Here is a 16,733-nt window from a genome sequence, read left to right as displayed (position 1 = left end):
ATATATATCATTGCCTTTATGTAAAATTAGAATTAAGAAATTTAATTTTCTAAATTACAGTTTTAAAAACTTTTCAAGAGGCCACTTGTATTACTTAATATTTGACAATTAAGATTATATATATATATATATATATATCCCATAATATGATTTTGCAGTTCATATAAATGCATTTTTTAACAATTTTTGTTACATTTATTTTATGTTTAGTGCTTAGAAAATGAATTAGCTTCATTACAAGAAAGTTCTATGGTAGTAAATGCTCAAAGAGAAAAATTAAAACGTTTTAATTCAATGGAAAATGAACTTATTTCATTGAGAGAAGAAGTAGCTACCTACAGGTGATAATTTTTTTTTTTTAATATAAATCAAATTTCTCAAATTCATTATAATATTAATGATTTTTTATTTCTTTGTAGAAATGATGTTAAGCAAACTGAAATTTTGGAAAACAAAGTTGCTACTCTTGAGAGTAAATTAAATAAATATGAGTTAATTGAAACAGAAGCAATGCAATTACGATCAAATTTAGCTGTAAGTGAAGATCGTCTTAAAAAATGGGTAGATGTTTGTTTAGGAATTTGTGAGAATATCACTGAAAGTCAGTGCTATCCTGAATATTTACGCTATTATGTTGATAATATTAAAAAAAAAGATTTAAATCTTGTTAATGAAAAAGGAGAATTGCACAGCAGGTAAAATATTTAATAATTTATTAACTTTGATAATTTATATAATATAATTTATATTTATTAACTTTAATTTATTAAATTAGTTTTTCCTTAAAATATTTTTATTTTGTGTATGACTAAAGATTGATTTTTCAGCATTGCTCGATTAGAATTAAAAGTGGGACAGCTTGAAAATGAATTAAGTAAAGCAAAAGAACAAATAGCAGTGGCAACAAATAATAATAATAAAATGGAAATGACTATAAAACGTATAAAGAAACAGTTGTACATGATTACATGGGTAATATAAAAAATAAGATAGTATATAATTATTATTTTTTTTTTATTTAATAAATATTTACTTCTATTCTAGGAACGCAATGATTTAAGAGACTTGATTGATTCATTTCAAAAAGAAGTTACTATTGTTGGCAATATGAATGGAGAAGATACTAAAATGGAAGTGTTGGAAAAAGCTATAAGTGGTTATAAAACTCGTATGACTCAAATTGAGACTGATCCATCTTTGTATGCTCCTACTGATAATGATAAACGTTGGATTGAAGAAAAAAATAAACTTTTAAAAGAAAAAGAAGAGCTCGTTGTTAAGTGTAAACAATTAGAAGAGAAATGTATTGAGTTTAAAGACCAAATAGATCATAGAGCATTAAAAGGAGATTTTAACTTACGAGAAACTAAAATTTTACACTTCAAGTATGTTATCATTATAGCATTTTAATTATGTTATAATTAATTGATAGAATAATTAGAATTTGTCCATAATTATCTTGATTCTCTAACATATTTTTGGTAGATATATATAAGAGGGAGAGATGTATTTCTAACATTGTGACAATTTACAAAAAATATTACAGTTAAGTTATTCATATTATGCATATGAATTTTAAAACATTAAATCATTGTATGCTCAGTAAATATTAGTGGTTACCGATTAATTGTTATTGTAACTCAAATTGTTGAGATATTTAAATTATTTTATTAGTTATGAAGACCTTATATATTCTTTTATGTTTTAAGATACTCTTTTATAGTTTATTTATAAACATTAAAAGTTTAAATTATTGTTTCAACCTATTTTAAATAACATATTTGTTCTATTTTATTAAATTTAAACTTCATGTCAATAGGTAGGTTTATTTTGTAGATTTGTTAGTGTTTTAACTATTAAAGGAAATAGATAGACTTTTTAAGAAAGAAAAACAATTTATTTCTCATTGTCATTTTGTTCAATGCTTAATATCAGTAATATTTTTAAAATGTTAAATGTTTTTTTAAGAATGAATCCGGCATCAGAAGGATTTACTCATCACCAAAATGAATTAGCCAAAGCTAAACAAGAAATAGAAAAATTAAAAGAACGCATTAAAGCTATGCAAGAAGGTATTTCTATGAATCTTACTCAAGTAGTTGATACCAGAGTAGAAACAAATTCATCACAAGAAGTAGAAGGTTAATATTATTTAATATAGTTTTTAAATTAATTGGTTTCTAATGTTTACCAAATATATTTGGTTTTAGTACTCAGAGAAAAATTAAAATCTCAAGAAATACAAAACCAAAGACTACGAGAAGTTTTTAAAAAAAGTAGTCAAGAATTTAGAGAATCTGTATATACATTACTTGGTTATAAAGTCGATGGACTTCAAAATAACATGTATAGGTTGACTAGTCAATTTGCTTTTCATGAGGAAGACAACTTAATGTTTCAAGTATTTATTTTAGTTTTTCATACATTAAAATACATTTAGTAATTTATTGTCCTTATCTTTTAGTTAAATGAAGGTTCTATGCATTTACTTGAAACTTCATTTTCAAAAACTATTGAAGAAATGATAAATTTACATCTTGGTCAACAACGTTCAATACCTGTTTTGTTATCAAGTTTGACTATTGACTTATTTAATAAGCAAAGTATGATTATGACTGCAGATTCAACCAGACTTGAATCCGTCACTAATTAGACTGGAAATTTAACATAATATAAATAAGATTTTTTTTTTTTATTGAATTCATGTTTTTTCCAATATATTCATGTATTCTGATTATTCAGACGTTGTTTTGTAATTTTCAATGTTCACTTTATTTGACCCTCAAAATTATATTTTATAAATGTATTTCCATTACAAATTGTTAATTAAATAATTTATTGATAATAAATGCAACCTAATATATGTTGCTCAACCTCAGTTCTTGTTTTTCCTTGATAATATCCTTTATCCTTAATCATTGATGTCCTAGAGGTTGTGGCTTTTAGAATCTTGTGGATGATTGTGCTGCAATATTAATGCCTCTATTTGATTTTTTATTTTCAGTGTGAATTTTGAGTACTGTTATATTTTATTTTGCATAAAACATGCTAGGAATAATTTATGAAGACATTCTCAAACGCTTACATTAACTTTATTTAAACATGTTACACACATAAAAAAATTTAAATTTGATTCAAAAAATGTGTTTTTATATATTTTTATTACTGCATTCTCAAGTAAAATATAATTATTTATTTATTTTAACATTTATTGTTTTAATAAGATAACAGAATGGAGATTTATTTTTTTAAATCCAGTAATGATACTACATTTTTAGTCTTCTTCGATTACGTTTTAGTTTTCATTACATTAATTGTAATTTACTTGCCATAAACTGCGGTGCTTACAGATATGGTTTATGTAGTTATTACATATTATACCAGTCTTGCAGTGTTAATATAAAAATACATATATTTTTGGTGGAAAATGATACTTACATTATAGTGTATCAAGTTTATTTATAATAAGATGAAAACAATTTTAGCCTCGTTAATGCCGCACTGACATTAAATTATGTGCACTAATATTTTTTGATTAATTACTGGTGAGACCCACGAGTACAGATAAATGTATAACCATTGCAATATGGTGTAGGAATTACAGTGTACCCAGGGCCGGCGCAACGGCAGTGCACCCGGTGCACTTGCACAGGGCCCCGCGGAAAACAAATCATTACTGAATAAATATTATAATTTAGAAAATATTACATTATTAATAAAAATATAATATTTTAAACTACAGTCCTAGCGAAAAGTCAAGAAAAAAATCGTTCTAAAATATATGATCAATAATAAATAATATAATATATTATTTTACTGTATACATTTATTTTATATATATATAACTAAAAAATAAAGAGTATAATAGGGTGGTCCTTAATTTTATACATTTGAATTTTAATTGCTGGACTCTCCCATTTTTTTTATAATCATATAAAAGTAATATGTAAAAAATTTGAGCATAATTACTCATCCCCTTCCCGTGCCCTAAGAGGGTTGAATATAAGCCAAAATGTAGTTGTATGGTTTTTTTTATATTTTATTCGAAAAATATAAAATTCATCATAAAAATGTATAGAACTTAAATTGTAGAAAAAATTATGTTCTATAAAAAATGTACTAACAACATTTTCGTAAATCTAATATTTTCCCTTTTAAAAATAATTTTTTTTTGTTTTTTTGACAAAATTGAATTTTTTTACAGTTGTTTCAATTTATATTAATATAAATTATATAATAATAAACCAAATAATTTAAGGTGTATTTCTAAGTAGTTTTATCTTCAAATGGTGTACTCAAAACTTGTCTTGTACATTTTACATTGTACATTGGTATATCTGTGTAAATGATTCGAATCCAATATGCGAATTATGATGTACGTAAATCTCAAACAAATAACAGTTTAGTCGCAATGTTGCATGCACGAGGACAAGCACATTGTGGGGCAATAATAAAAGTAAAAATAAATAATAATAAACTAGTTTGATAACGTTTATCAAAACGAAGTTTGTGAATTTGATAAAAAAATGGAATAACTGATAGTGGTCGACTATAGTTCGTTACTTGTATTTTTTCTCATAGTTACATTACATTACGTAATTGTTCGCGAACGTAAGTTGGTTATATATGTATATGCATATATTGTTTGATTTTATTATTATTATTATTAATTATTCAAATTGCATTCATATCATTTAATTGATAGGTATATTTAATTTCTCAGGGAGCAGTAATTTCAACGATCATCAAACATTAATCATGTAAACAATATAATAAATATAAACTCTATGATAAATCCTTAAGTAATCGACTGGATATTAATTGATACTATTTGACATTATTGTGAAATTAGTATTACAGTAATCTGTTAATGATGTCAGCTTCAAAGGGTGTTGATGCAACCAGGGTGCTGAGAGGCATGCAAATGGTGCTGGAAGAAATAATGAAGATCAACGAACATAATTGCAAGAAAAATATGAAAAATTGCAGTATAGCTACTGCATTTAAAGATGCTACAATTCAATTTGCTGATGGGTTAGGAGCGGCTAAATTAAAGGTAATACAATTTAGAATATTTCTGATGGGATTTATTATAAACCAAGATATTTAATGTAATCAAGGGGCTGACTATATATTTTATCTATTTAATTTCTGTAATTTTATCTATTAATAATTATATTTTTGTAGAATAACTGATGATGAATAGTGTATACAGATATATAACAGTTATTAAAAGTTACTTTTTACCTATTTATTAATTTAAGGTTTTTCTTCTAAAAACAATACATTTTATTTTATAGCTACCTAATTTTAATTATTTTTTTCAAATAATTTCTTACCAAAAGTTTAAAATAATTTCATGCACTTAATTTTAAAATATAATTAATATATTTATTTCACTCATTTATAAGTGTTGTGAATTCAGCTTTTCAGCCTTGATTTCTCTTTTTAGTCCATAAATAATTTTAAAAAAAAGATTATTAATAATTATTTAGAATTATTATTTTAGAATAATTTATAATGAAATAAAACATTATTTATAATTAGATATTTTTGCTGAATAAATGGTTTTGTATTGTTATATATATATATATATATATATATATATATATATATATATATATTTAATTATTTATTTATTTATATATAGCAAAATTATAATACTAGTTAACTATTGACTAACTTCATTGAAATACCAATAAATTACGTAACATCATCAAGTATTCTATTTCAAATTCCAAAGAAAATCATTCATATATACATTCTAATTTTGATCTATTTTGGTAAATGAATAATATTCCACAATTAATTTTTGTTGTGTAGCCCGAAAATATTGCAAAAGAAGTCTCTGAGAGATCTGCTATGGTATTCGAGGGTATGCGAAAAGTTATTATAATGACCCGTAAGTTATTTATAGCCATAGTATAATAAATGTAGCTTATCCTAAATTTATTTATAGTCCAGCAAAATAATCAATCTGAAGAAGTTTTACCTACTAATCCAATAGATATTGAACCTTTTGATAAATTTCCTAATGATGGTCAAGCACTAAGTGGACCATTTAAAGTTCCTAGTGAAGTATCAAGAAAACAATATTTTTATGGAAATCGCTCTAAAGATTTAGTTATTTATCCTTATAATAATAACACTTTTAAACAGAAATTGAATTATAGTATTATTGGAAACGATTCAAAAAATGTAAATATAACTGAAGTTAAAGAAAAACGCAAACCAACTGTAAGCAAAAATAGTAAACCCAAACAACAGGTAATTTAAATGAAATGAATGCAATTGGTGTTAAATATATTCTATAATAATGTAAAACTAAACTTGTTTAAAATTTTTAGCTAAGTGGTACTGCAAAACAGAAAACCGTACCATCGTCTCATATAGGCCGTATGTTGTCGTTTGGTGGACTTGCAGCTGGAATTGGTATTGGAGCTATTACAGAAGTGACTAAACGTTCATTAGGGGTAAGCAATTCTACTAAGAAAGAAGAAGGTGGATACATGGAGAGTGCATTTATATCTCCAGAAAATGCTGAACGAATTGCTAATACATTATGTGAAGTTCGAGGTTTGTTTGAATTATTTATTAATTTTTTGCTTAGTTTTAAAATCAATACTCTCATGCTATTGTATAAAATATTGTAATATAATTTTTATATTCTAGGTGCTGCTTTAAAAATTGGTCAAATTCTTAGCATACAAGATAATAATTTATTAAGTCCACAACTTCAGAAAGCATTTGAAAGAGTACGCCAATCAGCAGATTTCATGCCTACCTGGCAATTAGAAGTAATTTTAAATTTGTATTTTATTTCAAGTTAATTCCTGTGTAGTATATTTATTTATTGTTTTAATTTAGAAAGTATTGGCTTCAGAATTGGGGACAGATTGGAAAGATCGGTTTGAAACTTTTAATTTAAAGCCTTTTGCAGCTGCTTCTATTGGTCAAGTACATGAAGCTACCCTTAAAGATGGAATAAGAGTTGCAGTTAAAGTTCAGTATCCTGGTGTTGCTGATAGTATAAAGAGTGATATTGATAATTTAGTCGGTGTTATGAAAGTGTGGAATATGTTTCCTGAAGGAATGTTTATTGACAATATAGTTAAAGTTGCTAATAAAGAACTAGCCAATGAAGTAGATTATATTCGAGAAGCAAAATGTACTAGAAAATTTCGGAAGATATTAGAGCCATACAATGATTATTATGTACCAAAAGTTATTGGTAAGAATTATAATAATTAGTTTTTATTTTTACGAAACAATAAATTTTGCTTATTGAAAACTAGAAAATTAATATTTTCTGTTATAGGTATCTTAATTATATATATTAATTAAGTTTTTGTATTATAAAAAAAAATTTAACTGCCAAAAAATAATAAACTAATAGTTCCATTTATTTTATTTTTTTAGATGAAATTAGTACTAAACGGATATTTACAACAGAATTAATTGAAGGAGTACCATTAGATAAATGTGATGGTATGGATCAAGCCACTCGCAACAACTTATGCTTTTTAGTCTTACAATTATGCCTTAAAGAACTTTTTGAATTTGCATACATGCAAACTGATCCAAATTGGGCCAACTTTTTCTATAACGAAAGAACAAAACAAGTACATTTTTTTGAAATATTATACTTGAATATGATTAGGTTATATAAATGTATAAACATATATTATAACTATATACTTGTATTATGTACCTACATATATATATATTCTGTTCAACAAAAGTGCACAGCATATTGATCAATACAAATTTGATGCTGTATATTTCTTACCTTTCCTTTACTACACTGCTAGTAGTAGTGATGTTGTGGTGTAGGAATTTATGCGCTATTACTGTGCTATGTGCAATTTTTCTTTAAACAGAAAACATGATTATGTTAGGTTAGTGATAATGATTACTAATATATTTGTTGTTATTATTATAGCTGATCTTATTGGACTTTGGAGCTACTCGATCATTTGATCAAAAATTTCTTGGTGACTATTTAAAAATCATTAAAGCAGCAGCTGATAATGATCGATCCTTAGTTCTAAGTTTGTCCAAAGAAATGGGTTTTTTAACCGGATTTGAGACCAAGGCAATGGAAGAGGCTCATGTTGAAATGGTAATGATTATGGGAGAAGTATTCCAGTATAAAGGGGAGTATGATTTTGGCTCTCAAAATTCGACCAAACGCATCCAATCATTATTACCAATAATTCTTCATCAACGGCTGGCACCTCCACCTGAAGAAATCTATAGTATTCATAGAAAACTATCTGGTATCAGTAAAATTAATTTTGTTATAATTATTCAATAAACACTAACTATTTTTTGTTTTCAGGTATATTTTTACTTTGTTCAAAATTGAAAGCAAAGTTTATGTGTCGAAAATTGTTTTACGATACTTATGAACAATTCAAACACAAATATTCACAGTTGCAGTAATAGGAACTGTTGTAAATAATATAATTAGTTATAAATAGTTAATCTAATAATTAAGGGAAACACAAGAAAAAAAATCAAAATTTTTTAGATAATATATTGTTTTTATTGCTTTATTATTATTTTTTTTATTTATTGTTTTTAATAAAAAGTAGCATGTTATAAGAAGTACAATTGACTATTTTTTCAACCATTTTTGGTGTATAATTTATTCAATGTATCTATTTATTAATAAATGTATAGACCATCATTTATCATTAAAAAATAAAAATAAAAATAAATTCAAACAATAATAAATAAATAAAAAAAAACACTAACATTTTACATAATCATTAATATAAATGTCGCCTTGTTTTTATTATGTTTTTTGTGTGAAAAGTAAAGATTATAATTTATAAGACATTAGTTGTAGAGAAATTTATAAAAAAAACTTTTATTATATTAATACATTCAAAATTATCAGGACTACATTTTGTCTATCTTTATATTCTAGCAGTTATTTCAAATATTTTTGGAAGTTATATTATTAAAAGTTATTATTGATTGTCTCTCAACTCTAATGGTACTTCACAAAATCATATTAAAATTAATTTTGTTATTTTTAAGAAAGAAGTTATTTAAAGGTCGAGAGAAAATAAATAATGATATATTATATATGTATATATATTTATCATAAGAATAAACTTAACAAAAAAAAAAAAAAAAGAGACGATAAGTATTAACAAATATGGTGAACAGCCTGGCATATTTTGTCAAAAAATATCAATATTATTTCGGCATACCAAAAAACAATTACATTACTTGTTTTTTTTTTAAAAATACTATCACAGTGCTTCCTAAGAGCAAGAAGACAAAAATGTTCAATTAACAATACATAGTACTTGAAAGAAAAAACTATCACCATTTCAAAAATACCTTTAAATTTTTTTTTTTTTTTTTAACTATCCCGCTCACTTTAAAGCATTACAATTATTCTGTTTTTTTTCGGGAAGAGTGGGAGTTTTCTTTCTTTTTGCAAGTATAAATAAGTAAACTATTAAATCTGTGTTACATAAACTAGTCAACAAAATGCTAAAGGAGTAGGCTATATAATTATCATAGTATGTTTTATCTAAATTTGTCTTTGTGATGTTCGATTATTACTGATGATGGCTCATTGTTGTTGTCCGTCTGCCTCTTCAGGTACATCTGTTTGAGGGTTTCTGTGCACTCTCGTTTAGTATCAATGCATTCGACACTCAAAGAACGTTTGCGCAAACGGCGAGTGGTTATACCGGCTAAATTTAATAATGCATCAGCACCCTCGACTATTTTTCGACGTTCTTCGGCATCCTCTTTGCACAAGCTGAAACACGAAATAATAAATTATATATATATGTAATGAAAATTCGACCAAATGAACCTAATATAACTACTAAGAGTTTAATCCTACTTTCATTTTTTTTTTTAAAAATTTTTTTCAACAATAATAAAATTACCTAGGTACTGACATGAGTTATGTAACTATTATTGCGTTTTAAGATTGATTGCCATGTATGCAATGCATGTATAGATAACGCACCAACACTTATGAGCCTACCAACCGATATAAGCTGATATAAAATGTTAATTATTTATTGAGTATCATCCGAATTATATTATTAATGTAAAATATATATATATTAATTAAAATATTAAATATTAATGTGCATGTAGATGAACCGGCACAAGCTATGGGCTATAAATAAATATAAATAAAATCGTTGAAAAATCAAATTACCTGTCGGTTTTGAAGCAGTTGTCGTAGGTATGATCCTCGCTTGGACATATCGTGACAATTGGATATAGCTAAAAAAAAAAAAAACAATTTAATTAAAATAAACATTTTTAAATATATTATTATGTCATGTTTTCAAGTTTTTTATTTAACGTGGCCACAAACTGGTACTCAATGGAATTTGTAAATTGTTATTTAAAATAAAATTGAGATCTTATATTACTGGGCTTAGAAATATATAAATGCAAACACATATTTTTCAAACACACATACATACATACACACACAGGTATGTATATTAAATGCTATAAAAGTAAACACTTATTTTAATACATAGAGCGAAAAATGCACAGTGAATCATTTTTTGTCGGAAAGGTTGACACTCAACAGCGAGTGTAAACATTTATTTGTTAAAGGAAATTTCGGAAATGCGGTATTTATCTAAGTGTTATTTTTAAGATGCAATATAAACTACATTGCATATTAAACAAATAACGAACATATTATAATAAATGTATTGTTCATGTTGGCTTCTATCTCCGGAGTACAAATGCACCACCTTTCATCAATGTGTATTAATAAACTAACGTCGTGTTCTGACGGCATAAATGTGTGTGTGGGTAAGACGGACGTAAATATAACATCCAAGGCAATCAAATGTTACATATACTTTAAGGAGACATTTACGAACCTCGACTAGTTCTGGATCCGCGTCAGGTTTGGATTGTGTTAGCTGCCAATCTGAAATGAATGAATAGACTTATTAAAATTGTAAGCATATTTTGGGGTAAAAAATTCGTCTTTACTCCTGTTTAGACTGACACGAATGGGTTGATCGACTTTTCGGGAATTGTATAAAATCGCATCGCGAAATCAATTTAAACACTTTCGCAAAACTTTCGTTTAAGTATCGACCGCAACTCCGTTATATACATACCTACCTTTAACGTGCAAATTAACTGTCGACTTTCGAAACGTTACAATTTCAAAACAAGTTTATACTCTTTTGGACGTATAACAATATTTCTCGTTATCTAATAGTATTATAATAACTATGTGGAACGAAACAAACCTCTGTTGTGCACTATGCGCACGTGCGGACCATGTTTGAGCACCAACATTGCGGTCGCAGCGTCAACGTCGCTGACCGTAGACATTTCATCCTCGCTCCGTTCGTCCTTGGCCGTCTCCAGAGTCTCACTACTACTCCGGGTGGTCGGGCTCGTGTTCACAGTTGACTTTTTGCTATACCCCTTGGTGTACGGAGTTTTCTGGAGTGCTTGGATCAAGCACGGTCGGTATGAGGGTTCGACCATCCAAAGCGATCCTTTGCCCAAGTTCTAGGGAAAGAGAGTAAAATAACCATTACCTATTTATATAGCAACTATCAGAGAACAGTGGCGATTTTTTTGTCGTAAATGTGTCCGTGGCGTGCACGCGTATTAGATCATACGTCGCGAGTATAAAAAAATGTTAAGACAAATCGCCACTGGTCTGCAGGACTTTAGTTGCGGCACGATTCACCGAAATCGACTGGAAAAATTAATCGTGTGATGCTCACGGGCGCTTTTTCCACTTTGCGGAAACACTTGTTCAGCGACAAGTTGTGTCGGACGCTGTTCTTCCAGCCGGTAGGTGCGTTCTTATAGTACGGGAAGTGGTCGACAATCCATCCGTAGATATCTTTGACCGGCAGTGCTTTGATTGGCGAGTCCTCGATGGCCATGAAGATCAGACATGAAAACGAGTACGGTGGCTTCGATTCCGTGTGTACCTGTAATTTTGAACATGACGCGTATGTTAATCGGATACACACGACAATTATATTAATTAACAGTCTAAATCATGCCAATCGTACGTAAACGGGGAGAACAAATATAATTGGACGACGTATGTAGAAATAAGTTATCGTACCTTTGGGTCGTAGTTTGACGACCGCAACGAGGAAGTCTTGTTGTTGTTATTGTTATTATTATTATTGGTGTTGTTGTTGTTGTTGTTGTTATTGTTGTTGTTGATGGGTAAACCTGCCATGGTGGGCCAACACCGGACTGGCGATATTGACTGGCCACTAGACGAACGCGAGTCCGACGATGCGTCGTCCGCATAATCAGTCTTTGGCAGTTCGTGAACACCTGCGAAAAAAAACCATTTCAAACAATAAATTAAAGCTATTTGCATTTGTAATAACTTTTAATCACAATTGGTCTTTGAGGACGAAGATAATAAGAGCACTTTTTTAATTAAATTAAATTAATAAAAATGTGTTCATAAATCACAATAATAGTAATGTGAATTCTTAATATTAATAAATTTATATTAAAAACCAAATTTAAGTGCAAAGTTTAAAATTATTCATACATTTAGCAAGACTCATTCATTTTAATATATTTATTTATTTTATAAGTCCATAAATCCTTAACTCAATAGAAGTATACAATCTTAGAGAAAAAAAAGGTGATACTAAGTGACCCTCTGTATTCTGTAAAATGGTAATAGTTTTAATTTGTTGTTTGTTACAATTTGACGATATTATTTTTTAAAATCTCTAATATTTACTAATCTAATATTTACGCAGATTGTGTATAATAAATGAATAGCGATTTTTGTTTGATTAATAATATGTCAAAATACAAAAGCAAAGTACAAATACATAAGCATTGAATTTGGTAAAAATACATTAAGAATAATGTTGAACACAATGTATAGGTATTGGAATTGTAAACAGTAGACTAAGTGTGTCCAATGAAACATGTATCGTAAACTTATATATTTTAATTAAATTACACGCCGAGGCGACTAATCTTTTTTTTACGATTGATCAAAGCTGATCCCGAAGCCGTTAGAAGGTTTAGTTTAATGACAAAACGTTGACCTTAAACAAATATTATAATAATATAAAATATAAGTAAATTTTTAATCTATAATTATTTACATTTTATTATTCCACTCAAAAATAAAACACATTTTTGGTTTCAAGTCAAACTTTTAAAATATCTCAAGAATGAATTATATGTATTAATGAATTACATATATTATACTTATCAATTTACATTATCTGGCAGTATAATGCATTTTAATATAATTTTTAAGCTTTTTAAAGAATATAATATAATATTTCAACATAACGGAATTATTTCCAATTATAATTGTTAGTAATTTATACTATTTAAAGATTTGTTATTTTTATGTGACTTATAATTAATTTTAATTTCTAGTAAAATAAATAATTCTATTTTACTGTAGTTAAAATTTAATAACAAATTAATATCATGTTTTATAAATTACAGTATACTTATTATGGCTTCAACAGTTTTTATAATTTATTATTAGTTACCAAAATAAGTAATTAAATTGTTGAGTTTATTTTATATCTCTATGAGTTACAGTGGTATCATGATTGAATACTCAATTAACTTATCTATACTGCATAACCTTAATTAAATTAATGTGAATATAAAAGTGAGTCATAGATCAGTAAAATTGAATTAAATAATCCGGATAATCCATGAATCTGGATTATCAAATCCGAATAATTAGGATTTGTCAATTCTGAATATGCCCACCACTAGTTGGCATACACATTTATTATTGTATTTACTGTAAACTTAAAAGACTAAACATAAAATAATAAAATAATATTTAAAACAATACATGTTAATTTATAATTCTTAATTATTTTAATATTAAATATTAATAATAGGTATAGGTAGTTAGGTAGGTACAGGAGCTAAAATTGTTCTCTACATAATTTATTCAAAAGTTGATTTTGGTATCATAAAATTTTTAAATTAACAGAGCTCAACGGTGAAACGTAAATATATAAATATATGCAACACTCATGAGTAGCACTAATAATTTATAATTATAGTGTTATTTAAATATTAAATTAAAATATCATGTTTTATTTGTTTAAAAATATTTTTTTAATTAAAAACGGTTTAAGTAAATTATATTTTTAGTGATAAATTTTATAACTGTTTTACATAATGAAAATGCTTTATTATTTAAATTTTTTTGAGTAAGCATATTACGTTGCAGTAATTTGCCTTAATAACTATAGCCATATAGATATTCGAATTCAAGAAATTTTTTGTTAAAACTAATGTTTGAATTTAATTTGTATGTATATTACAATTCTTTACTTCGCATACATTCATATAGAGCTTACGAAGTATGAATTATAAGGTAATAAAACAGTAACTCATAGAAAAATATAAAAAAAATTCTTAGAGTGGTTTACTCCAATATTGTAAATAGTTAACAAATTATTTTTTAATAGATAAAACAAATTTTAAAAGGAATAAAACTATAAATGAGATTTATATTTTTATAATATATAATAATGGCAATTTGTTGCTTTTTATAAAGTTAAGCATTATAAAGCATTATAAATAAAACATGAAACGCATTGTTTTTCATATATAGGAACGGAAAAAAATTTCTATTTATGAGAATTTTGAACGCAAATATTTGTTACGTATAAAAAAAAAAATTAACTATTAAATGCAAGTTATTTTTAATAATAATATTTTCTAGAATAATTCACGTATATTCAACTAAATATTAGTCTTGGTAATAAAATAGTAATAGTCTGTAATCAATGGTAAAAGGTACACACTTATTTGGCCTCAATTGAAATAATTGATTACCGTTGATAAGACGTAAGGTACGTAAAATTCTTGTTTTTTCGCTACATTTTGATAGTTTTTCCTTACGCATTTATTGACTATTTCAATTAATTTATTAACTATTTAAAAATCACAGAAGGTTTTGGATTTAAAAACTATCCAATAACATTGGGTTTAAAAGTTTTCTACAAAAATAATATCACCGACGATCGTTTGGATAGAAAATTTTTTTTTAAAAGACAGGGAACGCGTTTTTTGTTTACAGCAGAGACGAGGAACAGGAACTAGTTTTTTTTTTTAAAAAAAAAACTTTTTCAACACTGCATTTTTATTACAATTAAGTATAAACATATAAAAGTTACCACCTTGATTTTTAACCTTAAATTGTAGTTGTATAGATCGACTCCTACACTTCGTATAAGAATTCCTTAAATAATCATTATTACAAGAATAAACGATTGAATTGAGTAATTGAAATTAGGCTGCATTTTATAATATATTTATGTATATAATATATTTGCCGTTTCTTTCGTTAAACTTAAAGCTGATCCTGTCTTATATAGTGTCCGTATATTCCATGTGCTCCAAAACATATCCAATTTCCTATTTCCGTTAGTTTTTTCACTTAGTCCGAGGCTTGGGTTTTGAATGTCTTGAACAAAGGTTGTTTTACTAGGTAGGGTTGTTAGCCCTGCGCTAAACCCCCAATTTAGCAGGCCATTCCACACCAACCACTTAAGGCCCATGTAGGCCTATTACAATACACTTTGCAATGCATTGGGCGATGGGAGCGCCATTTTCCCTACGCCTATATTAAACTGGACCAACTAGTTAAAGTCAGTTCAATTTAGAGCTCGGGGCCCCGGGTTCACCATATTCGTACCACTAGTTAGTGGTCCCCTGAGGGTAAATATTATTATTTTATTTTGGAAATATTATTCTAAAGCACAATTATAACAGAGATGATAAAAAGGCGAAGACTTCAATGGGCAGGCCATGCTTGGAGGAGCCAAAATTAATTAATTAAAGCAGTGTTAGAACAAAACCCATGTAGGAAAAGATCATTTGGAAGACCCAAAACAAGATGAGAAGACTTAGTCAAAAAGAATGTGCAATCACTAAAAGGAGGAACGAATTGGAAAGAAAGAGTAATGGATAGAGAAGAATGGAGGAATGGGTGTAAAATGGGATGGTCTTGAAAGGCCTTTTAACCAAAAGGAAGGAAGGATATATTTGCCGTTATTTTTGTTCGTAAGACCAAAAAATTATTTTATTTAGTAATTTCGTGTAATTTCCTTTATTTATAAATTAAATAATGATGCGAAAAACAAAGCAACTTGTCTAAAGGCAAATAATGATTTTGAAGTATAATATATGTATGTAGATATATTGTTTAATAGATTTTACGACAGTGTCTTATAAAAGTTTTAAAATTTTTATTTAATTAAATTTAAAACCCAGCGGAAAAATCAATACTATTTAATCGAGACTATGAAATCAAAGTAAAAAAACATAAAAATTAACTTTAATTTTGGTCTTAAATTTTTTATAAAATTAAAATACATTATTAATAGTGTTTATTTATTTAATTTATTTATGTAGGTTTAAGTCAAGAGTTCGCTGTTTTGATTATTCAATACAAGTACAAATTACAAGAATACAAGTTTTTATTTATAATTCACTGAATATTATATTAACAATAAAACAAAAAGGTTCAATAAATATTTCAAGGAACTATGGTAATTAAATAGATAAGTTATCGCAAAAAAAGAAAATTGAGGATCATTAAGTCTATAATTAGAGTATTTTTTTGCAAAATATATTTAGAAATTATAAAAATTATCAGTATAATATGAGGGCTTTTTCCAATATTTTTAAATTAAAATTAAATATTATATTTATTT

The 16,733-nt window shown here is 26.7% G+C and overlaps 3 protein-coding genes across 5 annotated transcripts in view; 2 read left to right on the top strand and 1 right to left on the bottom strand.

Annotated features, from left to right (window-relative positions):
- LOC112693033 (mitotic spindle assembly checkpoint protein MAD1) overlaps window positions 1–2,736 on the top strand; it is a 4,448-nt gene extending 1,712 nt beyond the window's left edge. The window contains exons 5-11 of the mRNA XM_025567913.1: window positions 211–341; window positions 420–695; window positions 828–972; window positions 1,045–1,385; window positions 1,969–2,141; window positions 2,211–2,401; window positions 2,465–2,736. Of these exons, the coding sequence (XP_025423698.1) occupies window positions 211–341; window positions 420–695; window positions 828–972; window positions 1,045–1,385; window positions 1,969–2,141; window positions 2,211–2,401; window positions 2,465–2,653 (1,446 nt within the window). The 3' untranslated portion in view covers window positions 2,654–2,736. The remainder of the gene's footprint in view (window positions 1–210; window positions 342–419; window positions 696–827; window positions 973–1,044; window positions 1,386–1,968; window positions 2,142–2,210; window positions 2,402–2,464) is intronic.
- A 1,798-nt stretch (window positions 2,737–4,534) lies between these two features.
- On the top strand, window positions 4,535–8,513 carry LOC112693007 (atypical kinase COQ8B, mitochondrial). 2 transcript variants are annotated; one of them, XM_025567868.1, is made up of 11 exons: window positions 4,535–4,611; window positions 4,706–4,760; window positions 4,853–5,056; window positions 5,824–5,902; window positions 5,960–6,267; window positions 6,348–6,576; window positions 6,673–6,797; window positions 6,868–7,231; window positions 7,420–7,622; window positions 7,943–8,279; window positions 8,342–8,513. In XM_025567868.1, the coding sequence occupies exons 3-11, from the start codon at window positions 4,871–4,873 to the stop codon at window positions 8,443–8,445; spliced, it is 1,935 nt and encodes a 644-aa protein (XP_025423653.1). In that variant the 5' UTR covers window positions 4,535–4,611; window positions 4,706–4,760; window positions 4,853–4,870; the 3' UTR covers window positions 8,446–8,513. The 2 variants fall into 2 exon arrangements, with proteins under 2 accessions (XP_025423653.1, XP_025423654.1); XM_025567869.1 differs by having other exon boundaries at window positions 4,541–4,611; window positions 4,724–4,760.
- A 744-nt stretch (window positions 8,514–9,257) lies between these two features.
- Window positions 9,258–16,733, bottom strand: part of LOC112693006 (forkhead box protein N3-like) — a 38,402-nt gene continuing 30,926 nt past the window's right edge. For both annotated transcript variants that reach the window (XM_025567867.1, XM_025567866.1), the window contains exons 4-9: window positions 12,113–12,333; window positions 11,760–11,972; window positions 11,271–11,538; window positions 10,890–10,939; window positions 10,202–10,269; window positions 9,258–9,787 (exon numbers count right to left, since the gene is read on the bottom strand). In XM_025567867.1, coding sequence (XP_025423652.1) covers window positions 9,550–9,787; window positions 10,202–10,269; window positions 10,890–10,939; window positions 11,271–11,538; window positions 11,760–11,972; window positions 12,113–12,333 — 1,058 coding nt within the window. In that variant the 3' untranslated portion in view covers window positions 9,258–9,549. The remainder of the gene's footprint in view (window positions 9,788–10,201; window positions 10,270–10,889; window positions 10,940–11,270; window positions 11,539–11,759; window positions 11,973–12,112; window positions 12,334–16,733) is intronic.

The sequence above is a fragment of the Sipha flava genome, unplaced genomic scaffold (genome assembly GCF_003268045.1).
Source record: "Sipha flava isolate LNK unplaced genomic scaffold, YSA_version1 80_pilon_pilon, whole genome shotgun sequence".
Classification (NCBI taxonomy): Eukaryota; Metazoa; Arthropoda; class Insecta; order Hemiptera; family Aphididae; genus Sipha; species Sipha flava.
This window is presented reverse-complemented; position numbering and strand designations above follow the sequence as displayed.

Coding starts and splice junctions, on each gene's coding strand:
- LOC112693007 (XM_025567868.1), top strand. CDS start 4,871: ATGATGTCAGCTTCAAAGGGTGTTGATGCAACCAGGGTGCTGAGAGGC. Junction 5,903..5,959: donor AAAAGTTATTATAATGACCC/GTAAGTTATTTA, acceptor ATTTATTTATAG/TCCAGCAAAATAATCAATCT. Junction 7,232..7,419: donor TTATGTACCAAAAGTTATTG/GTAAGAATTATA, acceptor TTATTTTTTTAG/ATGAAATTAGTACTAAACGG.